The 18,346-nt window shown below is 36.7% G+C and overlaps 1 protein-coding gene and 1 pseudogene across 4 annotated transcripts in view; one reads left to right on the top strand and one right to left on the bottom strand.

The window, feature by feature from the left end:
• Positions 1-17,747, bottom strand: part of NBEAL1 (neurobeachin like 1) — a 184,373-nt gene extending 166,626 nt beyond the window's left edge. Inside the window, exons 1-2 of one of the 4 annotated variants that reach the window (XM_057551127.1) lie at positions 17,613-17,747; positions 16,177-16,454 (exon numbers count right to left, since the gene is read on the bottom strand). In XM_057551127.1, coding sequence (XP_057407110.1) covers positions 16,177-16,227 — 51 coding nt within the window. In that variant the 5' untranslated portion in view covers positions 16,228-16,454; positions 17,613-17,747. Of the gene's footprint in view, positions 1-16,176; positions 16,455-16,778; positions 17,014-17,311; positions 17,349-17,612 lie in introns of those variants that run through there. The other 3 variants (XM_057551126.1, XM_057551128.1, XM_057551125.1) reach the window with 3 other exon arrangements.
• Positions 5,037-10,115, top strand: LOC114238891 (translation machinery-associated protein 7-like; annotated as a pseudogene).
• Positions 17,748-18,346: the final 599 nt, after the last annotated feature.

Below are 18,346 nucleotides of genomic sequence, written 5' to 3'. Positions count from 1 at the left end.
GAAATTTTCTCAAGGATTTCATTAATTGCTTTTTTCATTTCCAACCAGCACATCATTCATTCATTCATTCATTCATCAGGATAAGACTCCAGAAATACAAGTAGCCAGAGTTTTCCTTACCATGGTTCCTTTTTAATAAAGCAGAGTTTTAATAAACTCTGTAAAAGTTCAACACAAAACAGTTTATAATGCCATAAAGAATTAATGTATTTCTCCTCACAGTTTATTTAGAAACTCTACCGTATCTGGTTCAAAGTCTGAAAGTCAGAGTTACCAAGTGTTTGGTAATTCAGTTTGGTAAGTACAGAGTTCTCCTAGGAAGTTGAGCAACTAACTATAAAGAAAGAAATGGTACTTAAAGCTGGAAATGTTTTATTTGGTAAGAAGTGAAGCAGTTACATTTTTTTTTGAGATTCTGCAATGTGCAAAGTATTATAGCAGGTATTTAAAAAGTATACAACATCCCATTTACTCCTTACAACTATCAAGAGAAGGTTTCATTTTCCCCATTTTATGGGTTAGAAAAGCAAAGTTCTAAGGATATATAACTTATCCATAGTCATACAGCTAGCCATTGATAGTGCTGGGATTAAAATGCAAAGATATATGAATCCAACCGTGCTCTTTCTACTACACTACACTACACTACACTGTCTTTGAACTGTGAGCAGGAATAAAATGGAGCTTAGTGGACAAAAAGAGGAAAAGAGGAACTAAGGATCAGTAAACTCAAGGCCATAAACAATTTAACACATAAAACAGCCACATTCCATACAGCCTGAGAAAACCCTTAAGAGGATCTATACTTTACTGCCAAAGGCCATAAAAGGAAAAATGTCCACACACCCAGAAACAATATTAATTAAATCTCAGCTTAGCCACTTTCATGGTTAAGAGAGTTGGGTACAATGAAACAGCACAGTAGGGTCTATCTCTCCACTTGTACGATATTTATTAACACAACACACAAATGTATTAAGTACTGCAGGAGCACTGAGGCCAGATTACATGGACTCTAACCCCTGCTCTGTCACTTTCTTGACCAAGTCACCCTATGTTCGCACAACAGTTTCTTCTATAAAAATGAAGATAATGACAGTACCTTTCTTTACAGGGTTGTGAAAATTAAATAACCTCGTCAAGGGCACATAGTATACGCTAAGTATAATGTTACTTTCTAAAAATTTATTAATATATTTTTAAATTTATTTATTTATTTACTTATGGCTGCATTGGGTTTTTGTTGCTGCGCGTGGTCTTTCTCTAGTTGTGGCGAGCAGGGGCTACTCTTCATTGTGGTGCACAGGCTTCTCATTGCGGTGGCTTCTCTTGTTATGGAGCACGGGCTCTAGGCGCACGGGCTTCAGTAGTTGTGGCACACGGGCTCAGTAGTTGTGGCTCGCAGGCTCTAGAGCACAGGCTCAGTAGTTGTGGCACACAGGCTTAGCTGCTCCGCGGCATGTGGGATCTTCCTGGACCAGGGCTCGAACCCATGTCCCCCGCATTGGCAGGCAGATTCTTAACCACTGCACCACCAGGGAAGTCCCTAATGCTATTTTTATTTTTTCCTAATGCTATTTTTATAACCTATTATGTGCCTAAATTACGGCTCACTCACAAAACAGGAATATTCTATGCTGCACATACACATTTAAATATTTCATGATCCCCTGTGCCACATGATTTTAACTGTATTCCTTTCCTTTCAACTCTCTTTGCATTTGCTCTCAGTGTGACTTTGGGCAGGTTACTTCATCTCTCTGATCTGTTCTTGATCTATAAAATGAAGGTAATACTTCCCCTCATAGGGCTGTTGAAAGCACTGAATGAGATAATACATGTAAGGCACTCAGCAGTACCTGACATTTAGCAAATGCTCAATAAAATAAGCAATTATAAAATAATTAAAATCAACTTTATTGATCTTGTACTCAAATATTCATCCAATCATCTGCCATTAAGACAGTCCTTCATTTGGACTGTTATGTAGCTCCCTACAGGTCTCTGTAGCTTCAGTTTCTCTCACCTACACACAGTTACTAATGGGGTTTGTTAAATTTGAATCTAATCATCTTTTCTCTCCTGTTCAAATACTTTCAACGTCCCCCCATTACCAGAGGATGAAGTCTAAACACTTAGATGTGCTGTCCAGCGCAGTGACCACTAGCCGAATGTGATTATTTAAATTACATTAAAGCACAGGAGGCTTTTACCTTCTTACAACATCCACTCCTCCACTGGGAGGCTTTAGTGGGTAACAGAATTAAGGGATCCATACAATTTCACCTAGTTCTTAAGGGCTAGGGTTACGGGTAAGAATGGGGGAAACACCTTACTTCCTCCACACAATGATATTTGGGTTGTAGTATTCTTTCAAGTTTTATAAACTTTTAGATACATACATATATTTCAACCATATGTTGGGCAACTCGCGACTTACATATGAGTTGCATTTTAAAAGTTCATTTCAGTTATATTCATAACATATTTTTAATGTCCTAGCAAAAGAAGATAAATTCCTCCCACAGAAACACTATTATTAATGATGATTAGTCTTTCAGGCCAGCCCTCAAGGTTTTCTAATAGAACCTAGCTGCTTCAAAAAACATTTAATAAGTACAGGCCAACCATGTACCAACCAGGGACAGTGCTAGACTCTACGGACATGAAGACAAAACATAATCTTGTATCAATTATTCCTCAATTGTAAAAAAAAAAAAAAAAAACAAACCATAATCTTGTCCTCAAAGTGCTCTTTTTTCAGTAGGAAAGAAAAGCATAAACAAATAAGTGCAACACATCATGAGAGGTAAAACAGTTGTGAAAAGTATCAAAACAATACAAAGGGAGCTACTGAATCTGTCAAGGTTGGAGGTAACTGAGTAACAAAAGTACTCAAAAGTTTTCACAAATCATAAACAGATATTCTCAAGGAGAGAGGAGGGGAGAGGGAAATTCCAGACAGATAGAAAATAGCAAGATATGCTCAAAGGATGTACAATATTTGGTATTGTCCCACCATGGAAAGAACAGGAAGCAGCGGGACAGGTGCATAGATTATAAGACTGGAGAAGTCACCATTTCCTAAGCAAGTACTTAACAATACTGTCGGCTTTGATGAGAACAGGTACAATTTGAAAAGTTCAAAAAAAAGAAAAAGGAAAGATTGCTATGCTTAATCAAGTTAGAGAAGCACTAGTTAAGCAAAATTAAACAAGATTTTTAACAATACATTATCTTTAAGATGACATATGCGGGACTTCCCTGGTGGCGCAGTGGTTAAGACTCCACGTTCCCAATGCAGGGGGCCCGGGTTCCATCCCCTGGTCAGGGAACTGCAGCAACTAAGAGTTCGCATGCCACAACTAAGGAGCCCGCCTGCCGCAACTAAGGAGCCCACGAGCCACAACTAAGGCCCGGCGCAACCAAATAAGTAATAAATAAATAAATTTTAAAAAGATGAACTATGCCTTAGGAACGCCATTGGAGGCAGTGAATATAATATAAAATTTCTGAAACGCATACAACCACAAACCTTATCTTCCTGACTCAATTTCATTAATTTTATCAAAGAACCAACTTTTTATTTGGTTGATCCTATTATGTTTATTATTAATTTCTGCTCTTTCTAAAAGCATTTTATTAAATGAAATCACAAACATACAAAAAAGGTGGAGAGAATGGTATGACTCAGTTTCAACAACTTTCAAATCATGCATAACCAATCTTCTTTCACCTATAGCCCCATCCTCTAATGTTACTTTTAAGCAAACCAGATATCATATTTCATCAAATATTTCATATTTCACAAATATTTCAATGTATATCCATAAAAGATATCTTTTAAAATATGACATTATCATATCTAAAAAAATTAGCAGTTCTTTAATATCGTTGATGTTCAAATTTTCCTGACTTGCTCACAAAAGCCTTTGTTTTAGATTTTTCTCTTTTTTTGATGTAGACCATTTTTAAAGTCTTTACTGAATTTGTTACAATATTAATTGTTTTATGTTTTGGTTTTTTGGCCTCGAGGCATGTGGGATCTTAGCTGCCCAACCAGGGATTGAACCCACACTCCCTGCATTGAAAGGCGAAGTCTTAACCACTGGACCACCAAGGGAAGTCCCACAAATGCCTTTCTTAACTGATAAGATCAGGACCCAAATAAAGTCCATAAGTTGCAAACTATTGGTATATCTTTTAAGTCTTTTTAAACCTGTAGGTTTCTATTACATTTCTTTTTTTTTTTTGCCCTAATTTATTTGTTGAAGACACTGGGCCATTTGTGATTTAGTATTTCTCTTATTAGGGATTTTGCTGACTGCACATCTTTATGTCATTTAACATGTTCCTCAGTCCTCTGTATTTCCTGCAAAGTAGTAGATCTACAGACTGTCAGATTTAGAGATTTTTTTTTTCCCCAAAAAAACACAACATAGGTGGTGTTATATATGTCCTTCAAAAGATAAATTTCTCATTATCTCTTACGTGATGTTAGAAGCTAACGATTATCTTTTCCTAGATCCAGTATTTTATTATGAGTAATTCCTGTAAAAACCTTATAATTTCCTTACGATACCACCATGACTACTAGAAAGATTTGCAGAAGGAAGAGCTGTTAATTTATTTTCAAACTCACTTCCAGATTCTTAATTAAAATTATATCCAGATACAGATTGTATTTATGTCATTCATCCCAAGCTGTTAAATAACGAATAATTTTTATTAAAATTAAACATTCCGTGATGCACGTCAACCTTCTTATGTACACTTCCTTCAACAACTGAAAAATAATAAATTTCAGAATTTTCACATCAAAAAAAAAGCCCTTACAATTTCCTTCACTCTACTTTGGGTCTATTCTGTTCTTTCCTTGTCTTCTTGAAATGGATGATATATTAACAATATATTCCTACATAACAAATTAAATTTAGGAGCTTGAACAACAAATATCATATCAGTTTTTTTAGGGCCAAGAATTCAAAAACAGCTTAGGTGGGTGGCTGTGGCTCAGCATTTCTCCCAAACGTGTAATGAAGATGGAAACTAGGGCTGCAGTCATAGCAAAGCTTGACTGGGCTGAAGGAACTACTTTCAACTTCACTCACATGGTGGCTGGCAAGGTTTCAGTTGTTCACAACATGGGCTTCTCCATAGGGCTGCTCACAACATAGCAGCTTGCTTCCCCCAGAGCGAATGATCCAAGGAAAAAAGAGTAACTGAGACGGAAACAACAGTGTCTTTTCTAATTTCGGAAATGACATACCATCAGTTTTGCCAAATTCTACTGGTCACAGACAAACCCTGATACAATGTAGGAGAGGACTATAAAAGGGCGTGAATACCGGGAGGTAGGGATCTTGAAGGCTGGCTACCACAAATGACTAGTTCATTTATTTTTAGCCTCTTTCTCTAACACATTTATAGCCATAAATTTTCCTAAGTAATGCTATAGGCGCCCCCCATTTAGAAGTTCTAAAATGCTTACTTTTATCATTCAGTTCCACCTCCCCGAAATTCTAATTTTCCTTTATTACTTGTTCTTTAATCAAAGGTTTGTTTTAAATTGTAGTTCATGACTTTTTTTTTTTAATCTTTTTGCTATTTCTTCCTTAGCAACATTTCTTCCTTAACTACATTCGTGTCAGAAACCATACTCTACTATTTCAATCATCTGAAATTTGTTGAAACTTGCTTTAAGGTCTGTCATATCATCATTTTTGTAAATATGTGTACTTGAAAGGAATGTATGGGTGTTGTTCTACATAAATCCCTTTTAAATTTGTCGATCCTATTGTTTAAATCTTCTGTATCTTTACTGATTTTTTTTCTTTGGTCTGTTCATTCTACCAATTACTGAGAAAAAAATACTAAAATATGATAAACTGAAGAAAAAAAAAAACCTGCCATGATTGTCGTATGTTCATTTCTCTGTAGTTCTGTCAATGCTTGCTTCAGAGACTAGGTTATGAGGTACACACAAATTTAAAACTGTTACATTTTCCTGATGAATTGAACTGTTGTTTTGCTGAAAATGACTTTATTTCACTTTCGTCTTTGAAAAAATGTCACTTGGTTGGAAATTCTACATTAGTCTTTTAAAGATATCAATCCATTATCCTTTCCCTTCCATCATTATTACTGAAAAATCAGCTATTAATGTGTAATCCCTTTGAAGATAATCGTTTTTTCCTCTGGCAGCTTTTCAGAATTTTCTCTTTCCCTTTGGTTTTCTGCAAAACCACTGTGGTTTCACTATCATGAATCTATGGAATTTGTTTTTTCTCCTTGAGTTTTACTAGACTTCCATCAATCCTGGAAAGCTCTCACCTGCAATCTCTTCAAATATTAACATTTGTTTCATGCTTTCTTTACTCTCCTTTTCAGAGTCCAATTAAATATGTGTTATGGGTTTCCCTGGTGGCGCAGTGGTTGAGAATCTGCCTGCCAATGCAGGGGACACAGGTTCGAGCCCTGGTCTGGGAAGATCCCACATGCCTCGCTCGGAGCAGCTGGGCCCGTGAGCCACAATTACTGAGCCTGCGCGTCTGGAGAGGCCCGCGCACCGCGATGAAGAGTGGCCCCCGCTTGCCACAACTAGAGAAAGCCCTGGCACAGAAACGAAGACCCAACACAGCCATAAATAAATAAATAAACAAATACTTTAAAAAAAATATGTGTTAAATGTTTTCATACTATCCTTCAGAACCTTCCATATTTTCAACTCTTTGACTTCCTAGGATATATTCTAAAAGAATTCTTGTGACCTCCCTTCCAACTCTCTAATTCTCTTCAGCTATCTAAACTCGCATCCAATTTATTGGTTTTTAAATATCATTATTGGGATTTCTTTCCTATTTCTAGACATTCTTTTTTACAACTGCTTTTTATACCATATTTCTCTGATTCTAAGACATATAATTTTTTACATTTTGGCATCTTTGAAATCAAAATGCATCTTACAATTGCTCTCAGAAAGGATGCTGTTACATTTGTCACTGCCTGTGCAAACCTGGTAACAGGTGTTCATGGTGATGTCCTTTTGCTAGATTTATGTGCATAGCTGGTACTCCAACATGTTGAGATTACCTGCTGTTCAAAATGTCTTCAAAATAGTATACTAAATTAATCAGTAAAATGAAGTTATTGTGTACACAGATAGGCATGAAAACAGAGCAGCAGGGTATAATTTGACATTAGCGATGAGAATCTATACTAAGATTGCTTTTCCTTTGTACTTTTGTTCATGCCTTATATGTGTATGGAACACCCTCTGTGACTATTAAACTATTAATTCTTTAAAACCTCAATCAAATGCTACCTCTTCAACTAAGCAATCACTGATGACTTCATTCATCCTCCCTTAGGTCTCACATCCTACAATCTAAGTGGGAAACTGACTCTAGTTGGAAAAGCATGACCTCAGATGAAGTCACAGTCAATTAACCAGATGAAAGTTATAAAATTTTGATGGAAATTCTGATAAAAGCCAGTCACATCCAGGAAAGATTTGGAAACCATTTTAACACAAACAGAAGAAGCAATATTCTAATAGAGGCCTGTGCATAAAAATAGGCTTAGAATACACCAACCCCTAGTGGGAAAGATTTTAATTTTTACTTTAGGTATTTCTTAAATTTTAAGTAACTATTCATTCAGATAACTACTTTAATGAAGTTCTACATTTGATCAATAGAGTGTAGAGAATTCTCAGTTAAAATTAGCAAGGCTTGAAAAGACCAACATCTAGAGTATTGGAATGTTAGGTATAATATGTCCTGTTGCTTTTTGTGTTCATCTTGGAGTTTCACACATAGTTAACAGGTAAAGAAATTTCTGCTTCAAGTGTTTTTGGGAAGTCAGTCAAGTGATCAGGTAGCACTGTGGTGCAGGATGTCAATAATAGGGAAGGTTGTGCATATATGGGGACAGGGGGTACATCAGAACCTCCTGTGCTTTCTGTTCAATTTTGCTGTGAACCTAAAACTGCTCTAAAAAAATAGTTTATTAATTTTTTTTAAAAGACCAAATTTTTTAAAAGAGGAAAAATACTAAATTCAAGGGATAAAATGACAGTAAATAACATGTACATACAGTAGGCATCCAATAAAAACTAACTAAATTGGACTTAAAAGTTTAAAGCAATATTCAAGTTTCATATCAGATGGAAGTTTTTCAAATTTGATATCCTAATGATTTGTAGTAAACGTAACTAATTTACAGACTTTTCGATCACATGCATAAAAGTACTCTAACTAAAAATCTCTGAATAATGAAATTTTTACTTTCTTTTTGCATATCTGTATTTTCTAAATTTTCTACAGTTAACTTGTATACCTTAAATTTAAAATTTTTTAAAGCTTGGTGTAAAAGTAAAACATCTTTACTACTTTTTCTTAGAGCATAAATCTAAATTAGAAAGTCTATATATTGTCATGCTTCAAATGAGATTCATTCATTAGAAAAATGAAATTTTATATTTTAAAACTTAAATGTTATATTTTGACAAAAATCATAAGTCAGAATTATTCAATAAAAAAGTATAAACCCACCTCACAATGACACCATAAATTGAAATAGTACATATCTTTCCTACTATTCTAAAGTTTATTATCAGGGAAGATCATGTAGTAGTTAAATTAAAGGCATCAAACAAAACCACTGGGGTTTTTTTTAGAGACAAACTGTTTTGAAATGCTTGAATGACTTTTGTGTGAAATGCATGGATCAGTTAATGCTGTGGCTCAACCAGAGAATAATTTTACCAGTCTAAATCTAAGTCACAAGACATAAATTAAAAGAAAATGCTGATATTCCTTAGATATAGCTAAGAATAAGTTTGAAAGGTCCCTGGCCAGATAAGTACAAAAATCAAGAGTAAACATTTTAAAACTTTAATAGCAGTTTGTCAGTGATTTTAAGTCTGTTGGATTCAATTTAAAAATAAAATGGGGACTTGTATTTTTAACATCTTTTTTGCCCACTCTTTTTAGAACTACTTTGCTAAAGCCACCAATAATCTCTTAACTGTGGAATCCAATACACACTCCATAATGCTTTTCTTCAAAGCTATGTTGAATTTGACATCCCTCTACTTTCTGAGGCAACCACTCACTCCTGGCTCTCCTCCCAAACTCCTGACTCTTCTTCCTCTATCCTCCTCTTAAAAGATAATATTCTTCAGGACTCCCTGACTTTTGAGCCTCTTCCCTTCTTACTCTCATGTAACTCTTCAATAATTGCCAGTATGACAACTCTCAAATCTTTATTTCCAGCATAGACGGCCTTCTGAACTCCATTTCGTGGGGTGTTTCTCTACCTAGATATCCCCCAGGCACTACAAACTCACATGTTTACCTGAAAACCTAGTGAACTTGCACTAGCTAACTTGGTGAATGGGATGACCTAGTACCAGTCTGCAAAACCAAAAAACCTAAAAATTATTTTGGGCTCTTCCTTTTCCCTCTTCCTCCACATCTACACATTGAAGGGCTATCAATTCAACCTTCTACCAGGGAAATTTAAATTTTGATATTCAAAAGGAAAGAATAATAAAAAATTTTCATGCATCGTAACAACTTTTTAGAGTAGTGCATAAGCTCCTCAAGTCAAACCACAAAGGTATTAATATTCCTTTCCTAAGGGCAAATCTCACATCTATTGACAAAAAATACTCATTTCTTGCTTTCTTTCACATCTAACTTCTGAAAATGAACATGTAATTGGTAACCAATACTACTAAGCTGACGATTTTGTTTTGTTTTGCCTTAGAGTCAAACAACATTACTTTCTTTATATACAAAGTCATTATTAAGCCAGAGTAAACTGAGAGCTATTTCTATCTACACTTTGCACATACCAGAGACTTATTAAAAATGGGCTGCGGTGGCAGGGTTGGGGGAAAGGGCAGCAGGCGCCACGTCGGGTCGCGAAGGTGGCAAGAAGAAGCCCCTGAAGCAGCCCAAGAAGCAAGCCAAGGATATGGATGAGGAAGATAAGGCATTCAAGCAGAAACAGAAGGAAGAGCAAAAGAAACTTGAGGAGCTAAAAGCGAAGGCCGTGGGAAAGGCCCCCTGGTTACAGGTGGAATTAAGAAATCTGGCAAAAAGTAAGCTGCTCCTTGTGCCTGAAGCAATGATGATCCTTAATTCCATTCCTGTTTAAACATCTGGATTAAACACCTGGATTCCCTGCCATAACATCTTTTGCCACCCATAGCTAGAATAAGTGTTGTCTTGGAACCTACTGCACATTTAAGAATAAACTTCTGTTAAAAAAAAAAAAAAAAAAATCATACAGTGGCTCATCTTTAGTTCCTCTCAGCCATTTCTACGTCAGCTATGAGATCCGCATAAACCCTGCCCAGAATCCTGCCAAACTATGTTCTTAAGCCCCTGTCCTATCCTGAATTCTGTACCACCTGGAATTAAACCAACTCATTTGAAATGAAAAAAAAAAAAGGGCTAAATTATAAGGGTTGATGTATATTTGTACGTCTTGCCAAAAGTTTCACTTACAATTACAACCAAAATTGTATAAATAAATTACAATTTTCTCATTAGAAGAATATTCATTCATCCGTTTTTTTCCAAATCTATATATAAAAAGAGGCACATGCCTTTTTATCTGAATAAAACACATCTAAATTCTGTTTTCCTTATGAAGCAAAACTTTTATTCTGAAAAGGAAGTTTACTCTGAGCTCATTGCAAAACTATCTATTTCAGTCATATTCCAGATTTAGCAGGACAAAGGGCAACAGCAGGAAATGGAGCATCACCAAGATCCAAAACAAACTTGGTTTAGAGTAAAAAAAAGAAATCCCAAATCATTACTGGGATAATTAAGCGCTATGCTTGAAAGCAAAAATAAATACAGATTAAAAATTAAGATGCGGGGACTTCCCTGGTGGTGCAGTGGTTAAGAATCCTCCTGCCAATGCAGGGGACACGGGTTTGAGCCCTGGTCCAGGAAGATCCCACATGCCGCGGAGCAACTAAGCCCGTGTGTCACAACTACTGAACCTGCGCTCTAGAGCCCACGAGCCATAACTACTGAGCCCACATGCCACAACTACTGAAGCCTGCGCACCTAGAGCCCGTGCTCCGCAACAGAAACCATCGCAATGAGAAGCCTGCACACCTCAACGAAGAGTAGCCCCCACTCACCGCAACTAGAGAAAGCCCGTGTGCAGCAACAAAGACCCAATGCAGCCAAAAATTAATTAATTAATTTAAAAATAAAATAAAATAAAAATTAAGACGTTCATGAGCACAGCTTCATCACTACTGGTAAAAAGACAAGAGAGTATTTCCCACTATCATTATACCATATAAACACAAAATGGAAGTAATCTTGATACACATACTCTCATGCTCACATACGTATTCTTTACATGCTAATAAAGATTACATTTTTATATTTCTTAGCTTACCCTTACAGTGCATTTAAATACAGTCAATTCATTTTGTTCTCAACAACTTTGAAAGATACGCAAAATAATTATTTTTTCCATTTGACACATGAAAAAACTGAAACATAAAGAAACTAGGTAACCTGTCTTTGGGTCCTTAAAATCAGAAACAGAATTGGGACTAAATCTTGGCTCTAATTCTGAAGTTTCACAAAATTTTTCAGTGTAAACTGAAGCTCAAAAAAAAAAAAGCTAGTGACAAAAATGAACCATGAATTTCAACCCACATTGCCACATTTCAAAATGTCATGTTTTTACTCACTTTGTATCTTTTTACTGAGTTAACGCATTTGATACTTTCCATTACACAGAACAAAAATGACTTAATCTTATCAAAGAATTTGAGGACTCAGTTTCTTCTGCATATTTTGGTGACCAACTGTAGCACTACCAAAAGGCTAAATGTTGAACAGAAATATATCCTTATGCCTATCTAAGGGGAGCAGCTGAGACAGGGATACGTACGTATCTGTTCCATGCAACATACGAATTCCAAAAAGTTGTATGATAATGTAGAAACCAAAACTGTTTTCAGCGCCATCTCTTTTACCACAAGCACATTAAGAAATGTCAAAAGAAACAGGGAATTACATGGTGCCTAACACAGATAATATAAAGTAAAACCTTTAGATATTAAAAAATAAAGTTACCTTCTACACTTGAGAAAAGTATGCTCAGATGAGAAGTAGTTAACTACTGAACTAAAATCCAGATACAAAATTAAACCTGTTTCCAAGTTAAATATTAACTTATAAGAGCTATATGAAATGCACTGTTGATGAAATCCTTGACCCTGGGTGGGGATGACTGTTTGGAGGCAAGAAAAGTTCAGACTACATAACTTAAATTAGTAGCCTAATACATTAGTGAAAGACCCTGTATAGAGCAGGAATGCTGGGTAATCAGAAATCATCCTGCCTCTATTATGTAATAACTACATGAGGTTAATAAATAACCTACTAGGAAGATGCATGTTCTTGACAATGCAATTAAATCCTATTCCTAGAAAGTGAAAAATTAGACCTGAAAACTTTGGTTAAAAAAACAAACTGCAAAGTTTTTTACCCAAATTCTTTTGAAATATTGCATTTAATATACGGGGACCCATCTGGTAAACTCTGAAACCAGGAATTTATTTTAATTCTACTTTAAAAACTTTAATCACTAGTATTTAGGCTTGCAGCTAAACCCAGACTAATGGGAAGAAGACATATTTATATATCTCCTTAGTGTTCCTTTGACCCAACAGTATTATCTAAGGGTTATTTCTGATAGAGTCCTATTTAAATACCTATTGAACTTTCATAATGCTCAATGGCAACCTTTAAAACATCACTTTACATAGAACTCTGTGATGGCACCTTAATATTCATCTATTGCTAACACACTGTGGAACACACGTGCCGAGGTTAGCACTGTAGCAAATACAAAAGATGTCTTAACCATACATATTGCCCTGAAGCAGACCTTCATAAATCTTCAAAGTCGTCTTCTGTAATCAGGTATGTATACAGTGTTTGACATGAATAGCATACCAAACAGGGCAGCAAAATAATAGACAATGTTTAAATTTTAACCATTAAGGATGAACTTGATACTCAAGAAAAATAATTGGTCACCTTTGGAGGATGCTAGCAATCAAGTCATTATTCTGAAAACAAACAGAGAATCAAAGTTTATTTTGCCTGCCTTCCCTTTAAGGAACTGTCATCAAATAACTGATGAGGGGACATTTCTCTATATATGTTCTCCTCATAAATAAAGAAATGATAAAATCTGAATATCACAGTTTTGCAAACTCCTAATGAAATAATGCATATAGGCAAAAGTCATGATGGCCAAGACACTCATTAATTATTCTAGCCTCCAGCTGCCAAGGAGAATGTGAATCAATCAAGTCTCTAGATCTGCCAGTTTGCAGACACTAATAGAAGTAACAATTAAAATCAAGAGAATTCAACCAGCAAAACCCAGACTGAGGAAATTCTAATGTCAAAATCTGGTTTCTTCAACAAATAAACAGAAGGGATAAAAAGTGTGGTGAGGAGGAACCCATAGATTAAAAGACTTAACAGACAAATTTTCAGCAAAATACAACATGTATGTTTTGTTTAAATATTGTGTCAGACAAACAGTAGCAAAATAAGAACATTTATGAAGCTACCAGGAAAGTTTGAAGACCAACCAGATATTTGATGATTTAAAGAATTATATTGAGATTATGTTTTTAAGAGGAGTTCTTATAATATAGATATATTTTAAAATATTTATGGATAAGATATGTTGTCTGGGATTTGCTTTAAAATAATTCAGGGGTAGAGGGAAGGGTAGTGGAGGGTTCTATGTGAAACATCACTGAATATGAACTGATAGCTACTGAAGCACAGTAACAGATACAAAGGGTTCAGTACAGTATCTTCTCTATTTGTGCCTGTTTGAAATTTTTCACAATAAAAGCTTTAAAAAGAAAGATGAACTAAAAAGTTCTATACGATAATCCATAGAATAAGGACAAAAAAGCTCCACGTCCCTCAGAGGTCAAAATAAATGAAAATCTTATGGTGAGTTAGACAAGAATTCTCCTTGTATACACACTACTACTTGACAAATAAGAAAACTGAGACCCAAAGAGATAAGTCTTGCTCAAGGTCAAAAAACAAAGCAGCAACAGAGCCAAAACTAGACTCCACAATTGCAAGCCCAAAAAGATCTTAGTTGGAGCTAAGTTAAGAGAAGATCTGAGCAGTCCTGAAGCAGTCTGAAAGCTTGTCAAAGGTACAAAAAAAAAGTCTTATAAGTTAGTCAGGAGAAAAAAAGAAAGTCAGGTGGTTTGAAGGGTCATATGCTAAAGTGACAGCAATAAGGCTAGAGAGAAAGTACTATAGAGAACCGGGTATTTGGTAATCATTCTCACTAGGGAAAAGAAGTGTTAAACCTATGATGCATATTTGGAAGCTACTTGAATTCAAGGTATCGGAAGAAAAGAAAGTTGTTGTCTAGCTTACAAGTAGCTTATTCATGAACTGGTGAAACATAAAATCATTATTTTAAATAATGAATTTTTGAAAACCGTTGAAAAAAATTTTAATCTTATTAAGTGCACAAGTGGTTTAAATCTTTAACATAAAAATGCGATTTATCTTCCTGTCCAAGAATAGGCTTCAAAATTTGACCATGAAGGTCCTTCATTATTTACTCAGACATTCTCATAAAAGAGTAAGGATTCACTTTTATGTTAAGTCATTAAGAACAAAATTCTGTGTTTGTCGAACAAACTACACTATCTTTTCAATAAGCACAGTGTCGCCTGAATAAAACATGAACTCGACCTAGAAACAATATAACTAATTAATAAGGAAATGTAATCCCATTTACTTTTTGTCATTCTGAAAATGTAAAACCTAGTAAGTTTGATGGATTTTTTAAAAAATAATTTTCAAACGAGTACTGGGCATGCATACTAAAATGCATTTTTAATTTTTGGCTGACGTGTTAGTGACTGTTTTCAAGAGTGGTGAATTGGATTCCTTTTTTATTGGAAGAGTGGTCTATTTTTAAAAAGACATTTCTGGCATTAAATTACACAAGACTAAAAGCTATTTTAAAAATTCATATTAAATATTTCAAAGTATATGTCCTTCAGTAACTGTAAAAAATACCAAACCAGGAAGTCATAGAAAATTCCAGTGTGAGCTCTAATATTTAATATTAAGATAACTGAGATCATCCGTTAAAGAATAACTTCAAAGAACTTTTAGTTCTTTAAAAAGCTGAAAGTATAGAAAGGGAGCCCTACAGGATAATGCAGAAATGGAAGCTGAGACTTGAGAACTTCACCACGCAGACCTAAAGTAACTTAAGGAGTAAGTTAGAGATGTTACTCTGACCCTTGCCAGTATCTTCAAAGTAGTAATATAGCTCCTCACTTGAAAAACATATTTTTAAGTAGTACCCTTCTTCTCCAATAACCTAAAATCAAAGCTAACAAGTAAAAATTCACATAAAGACAAATGGAGAAAAACTTATTTTTGAATGACAAAGAAAAAATAATGAGCAGTCATAATGGATAAGAGCATGGGCTTCAATGAGGCAGTTGTGAGTTCCCAGAAGCAGGAGGGGCTGCTTCTCACTAACCCCTTTAAACTCTGCATCAGTTTTTCTCATTAGTAAAAAGGATAATTACGACACCCATCTCACAGGATTGTTGTGAGGATCAAGAGAGACAATGTTTATAAGGTGCTAATATCAGGGCAAGCTTACAGTAACCACCTCAAATCAATAGCATTTTTATATAATAATCTTTTAATTTAAAAGATTAATTAAGAGAAAAATGCTTAATGCTCTTCTCATAAAAATATCTCTATCTGTACTCCCAGTTGTGGGAGGAAAAAAAAAAAGCACAAACAAAAATACACACGTTTTATTTTTCTCAAAGGTCATAATTTTACTCATATAACTTTAGGATCCCTGAAGACAAATATCAAATTAAAACCACATCCTACAGTTTTTAAGAGCATGCCAATATTGTGTATGTGTTCAAACGTGAAAAAGTGGAAAACAGAAAATCCTGTGTTTTTAAATTTGGGGTCATTACTATGAATAAATATGTTACTATCCATTAAATAAAGTGCTAATAAGGCCAGTCACAAAATTTTATAACAAAGTATTTTAAAACTTAGAAATAAAAAGGAAAGCAGTTACCTTCGCACAATAAAGCATCCAAAGTTCAAAGAGTCTCTCTCTGGATGCCATTCTGGCTTTCACTCTGGCACTTTAATTTTTCCTCAAAAAAAAAAAAGTTCAAGACCACAGCATGTTCATTTTATTTTCCAAGTTTTTCAGCCGTTACAGTAAAGCTCAAAGCAGTAGGGAAAACAAAAAGAAGTGAAACAAATGGACTGTCTTCTGGTCAATAAAATTCAGTTTCAGCAGTTACTCCAACCTATCTTCATCAGTGGTCGTTGGGCAATTAGATAAATCTGTGGAAGAGAAAAATATGCAAGGATTTGCTTTATAAGAGGCCATGTTAATAATTATAGGTTTATCAGAACTAGAGATTTATCTAACTCACTTCCCACCAACAACCGGCTAAGCTTTTCCAACTGATTGGATTTCATAGAAACTTGTGTTTCAGGAAAACATCACAGCTAATACAATATATCACATCAACACAAAGTCAGAATCCTCCTGGGCAGAACTCAAAGATGAGTACTCATAACAAAAAATGTGTCCAATGATAATAAACAGAAAAAACGCCGCTCCCATTCATACATTTTCTATAAACATAGAAAAAGTACACTTACTACTGACATATTTCAAAGACATAGAATCCCTCAGAATTTTCTAGTCTGCTTCTTCAAACTTGTTGGGAATGTTTGTCGTGTGTTGCAGGGCAGGGCGTGGGGAGGAGGGTGAAGAATTCCTGGTTTGTTTGAACAATCCTCAGAGAGTGAAAGTCGGCCTGCCCACCTGACCTCTCTACCTCTCCATCCAGTAAGAAGAAAGGAGCACGCACGCACCGGCAAGGAAAACACCCCGGGAAAGCCTCCAAATGTTTTGGGGGACCTTTAAATTTCCTCCTCGCATCCCAGACAACCGAAAGGGAGGCAAACTTTAGATGTGCCAAGCTGCCAAGAAGCTTTGGAGAGGGGGCAAAGCGAGCTTGGCGTCCCCCGACCGGCTATCCACGCCCTCCCGACCGCACCGGGACACACCCGGGTCAACCTCGCCCCCTCACGGCCGCCCCTCACTCTACGGCGCGTTCACCACCAAGCACCCGGAGCCCTCCCATTTCTGCCACGCGGCCCCCTCTTCCCTACGACCCGCTCCCCCTCACCGCGCTCACATTGGACGGTTGCGGTGCCGCCGCCGCCAGGCCGATGTCTAACTTGCTTCCCTCGCCCTCTTCCCAAGCTCAAGCTCCGTATTACCCCGTAGCTAGGCAAGAGGGCGGGAGAGGGAGGCGGGGCGACGACAGCGCGAGGCGGGGCGCGGGGCTGGGAGGAGACAGGGGCGGGGCTGTCCTCACGGCTAATGATTCCGGCCTCTAAGGATTTCCCCGCCCCGGGGCAGTAGCTGCTCATTGGTCGCGAAGGTTGGGAAGGGGCGGGATAACCTGAAGCCGCGCCCCTGCATACCTGCGCAGTCGCAGTCGACCCGGCTCTTGAAGACCCGGCGGCGGTGCGCGGCAGCGCCCGGCGGAGCGCTCCAGTCTTCCCCGAGGTGGACGCGTAGGAGGACCGACGTGCTTACGTCCACCCACCGCCGCTGCTGCGGAGGAGCAGACAGTGTTCGGCTGATGGCGTCATTTCCGCGAGTCATCTGAGGGCAGGGAACCGTACCGTGATAACTAAAGCGGATTTCATTTTGATTTCTTTTTGTAAAAAGGAGATTGGTCGTGGGAGTGTATAGTGAGAACAGACAGCTGCTCCCACACCCCTGCAAAAATCTTTTCCCTTAATCGTGTTTGTGGCTCATACTTTCGCTGTCGCCGGATGTCAAGTGCAAAGGGTTTATTTTACCACTACTCAAGGCTTCAAAAGGGTCTAGCTCTTACAAGAAAAGAAACAAAAGGAAAACGGCAGCATTTACTAGCTATAGGCAACTTTGGGGGGGGGATGTTTAAGGAGAGGGGAAGACTCTTGGGATAGTACACCTAAACATTTTTAAAACCTTTTATTGTGAAAAATGACAAGTATAGATAAAAGTAAACTATATAATGAAATCCTATATGCCGTCGTTAATGTCCCATCTTGTTTCATCAATACCAGCAGCTGACAAACTGTAGAGTCAGAGAGTACATATTTTAGGTTTTGCAGACCATCCTGCTTGCAACTTAACAAAAATCAAAATAAGAATATTTTATGATGTG

Source organism: Balaenoptera acutorostrata, chromosome 8 (assembly GCF_949987535.1).
Source record: "Balaenoptera acutorostrata chromosome 8, mBalAcu1.1, whole genome shotgun sequence".
NCBI lineage: Eukaryota > Metazoa > Chordata > Mammalia > Artiodactyla > Balaenopteridae > Balaenoptera > Balaenoptera acutorostrata.
This window is presented reverse-complemented; position numbering and strand designations above follow the sequence as displayed.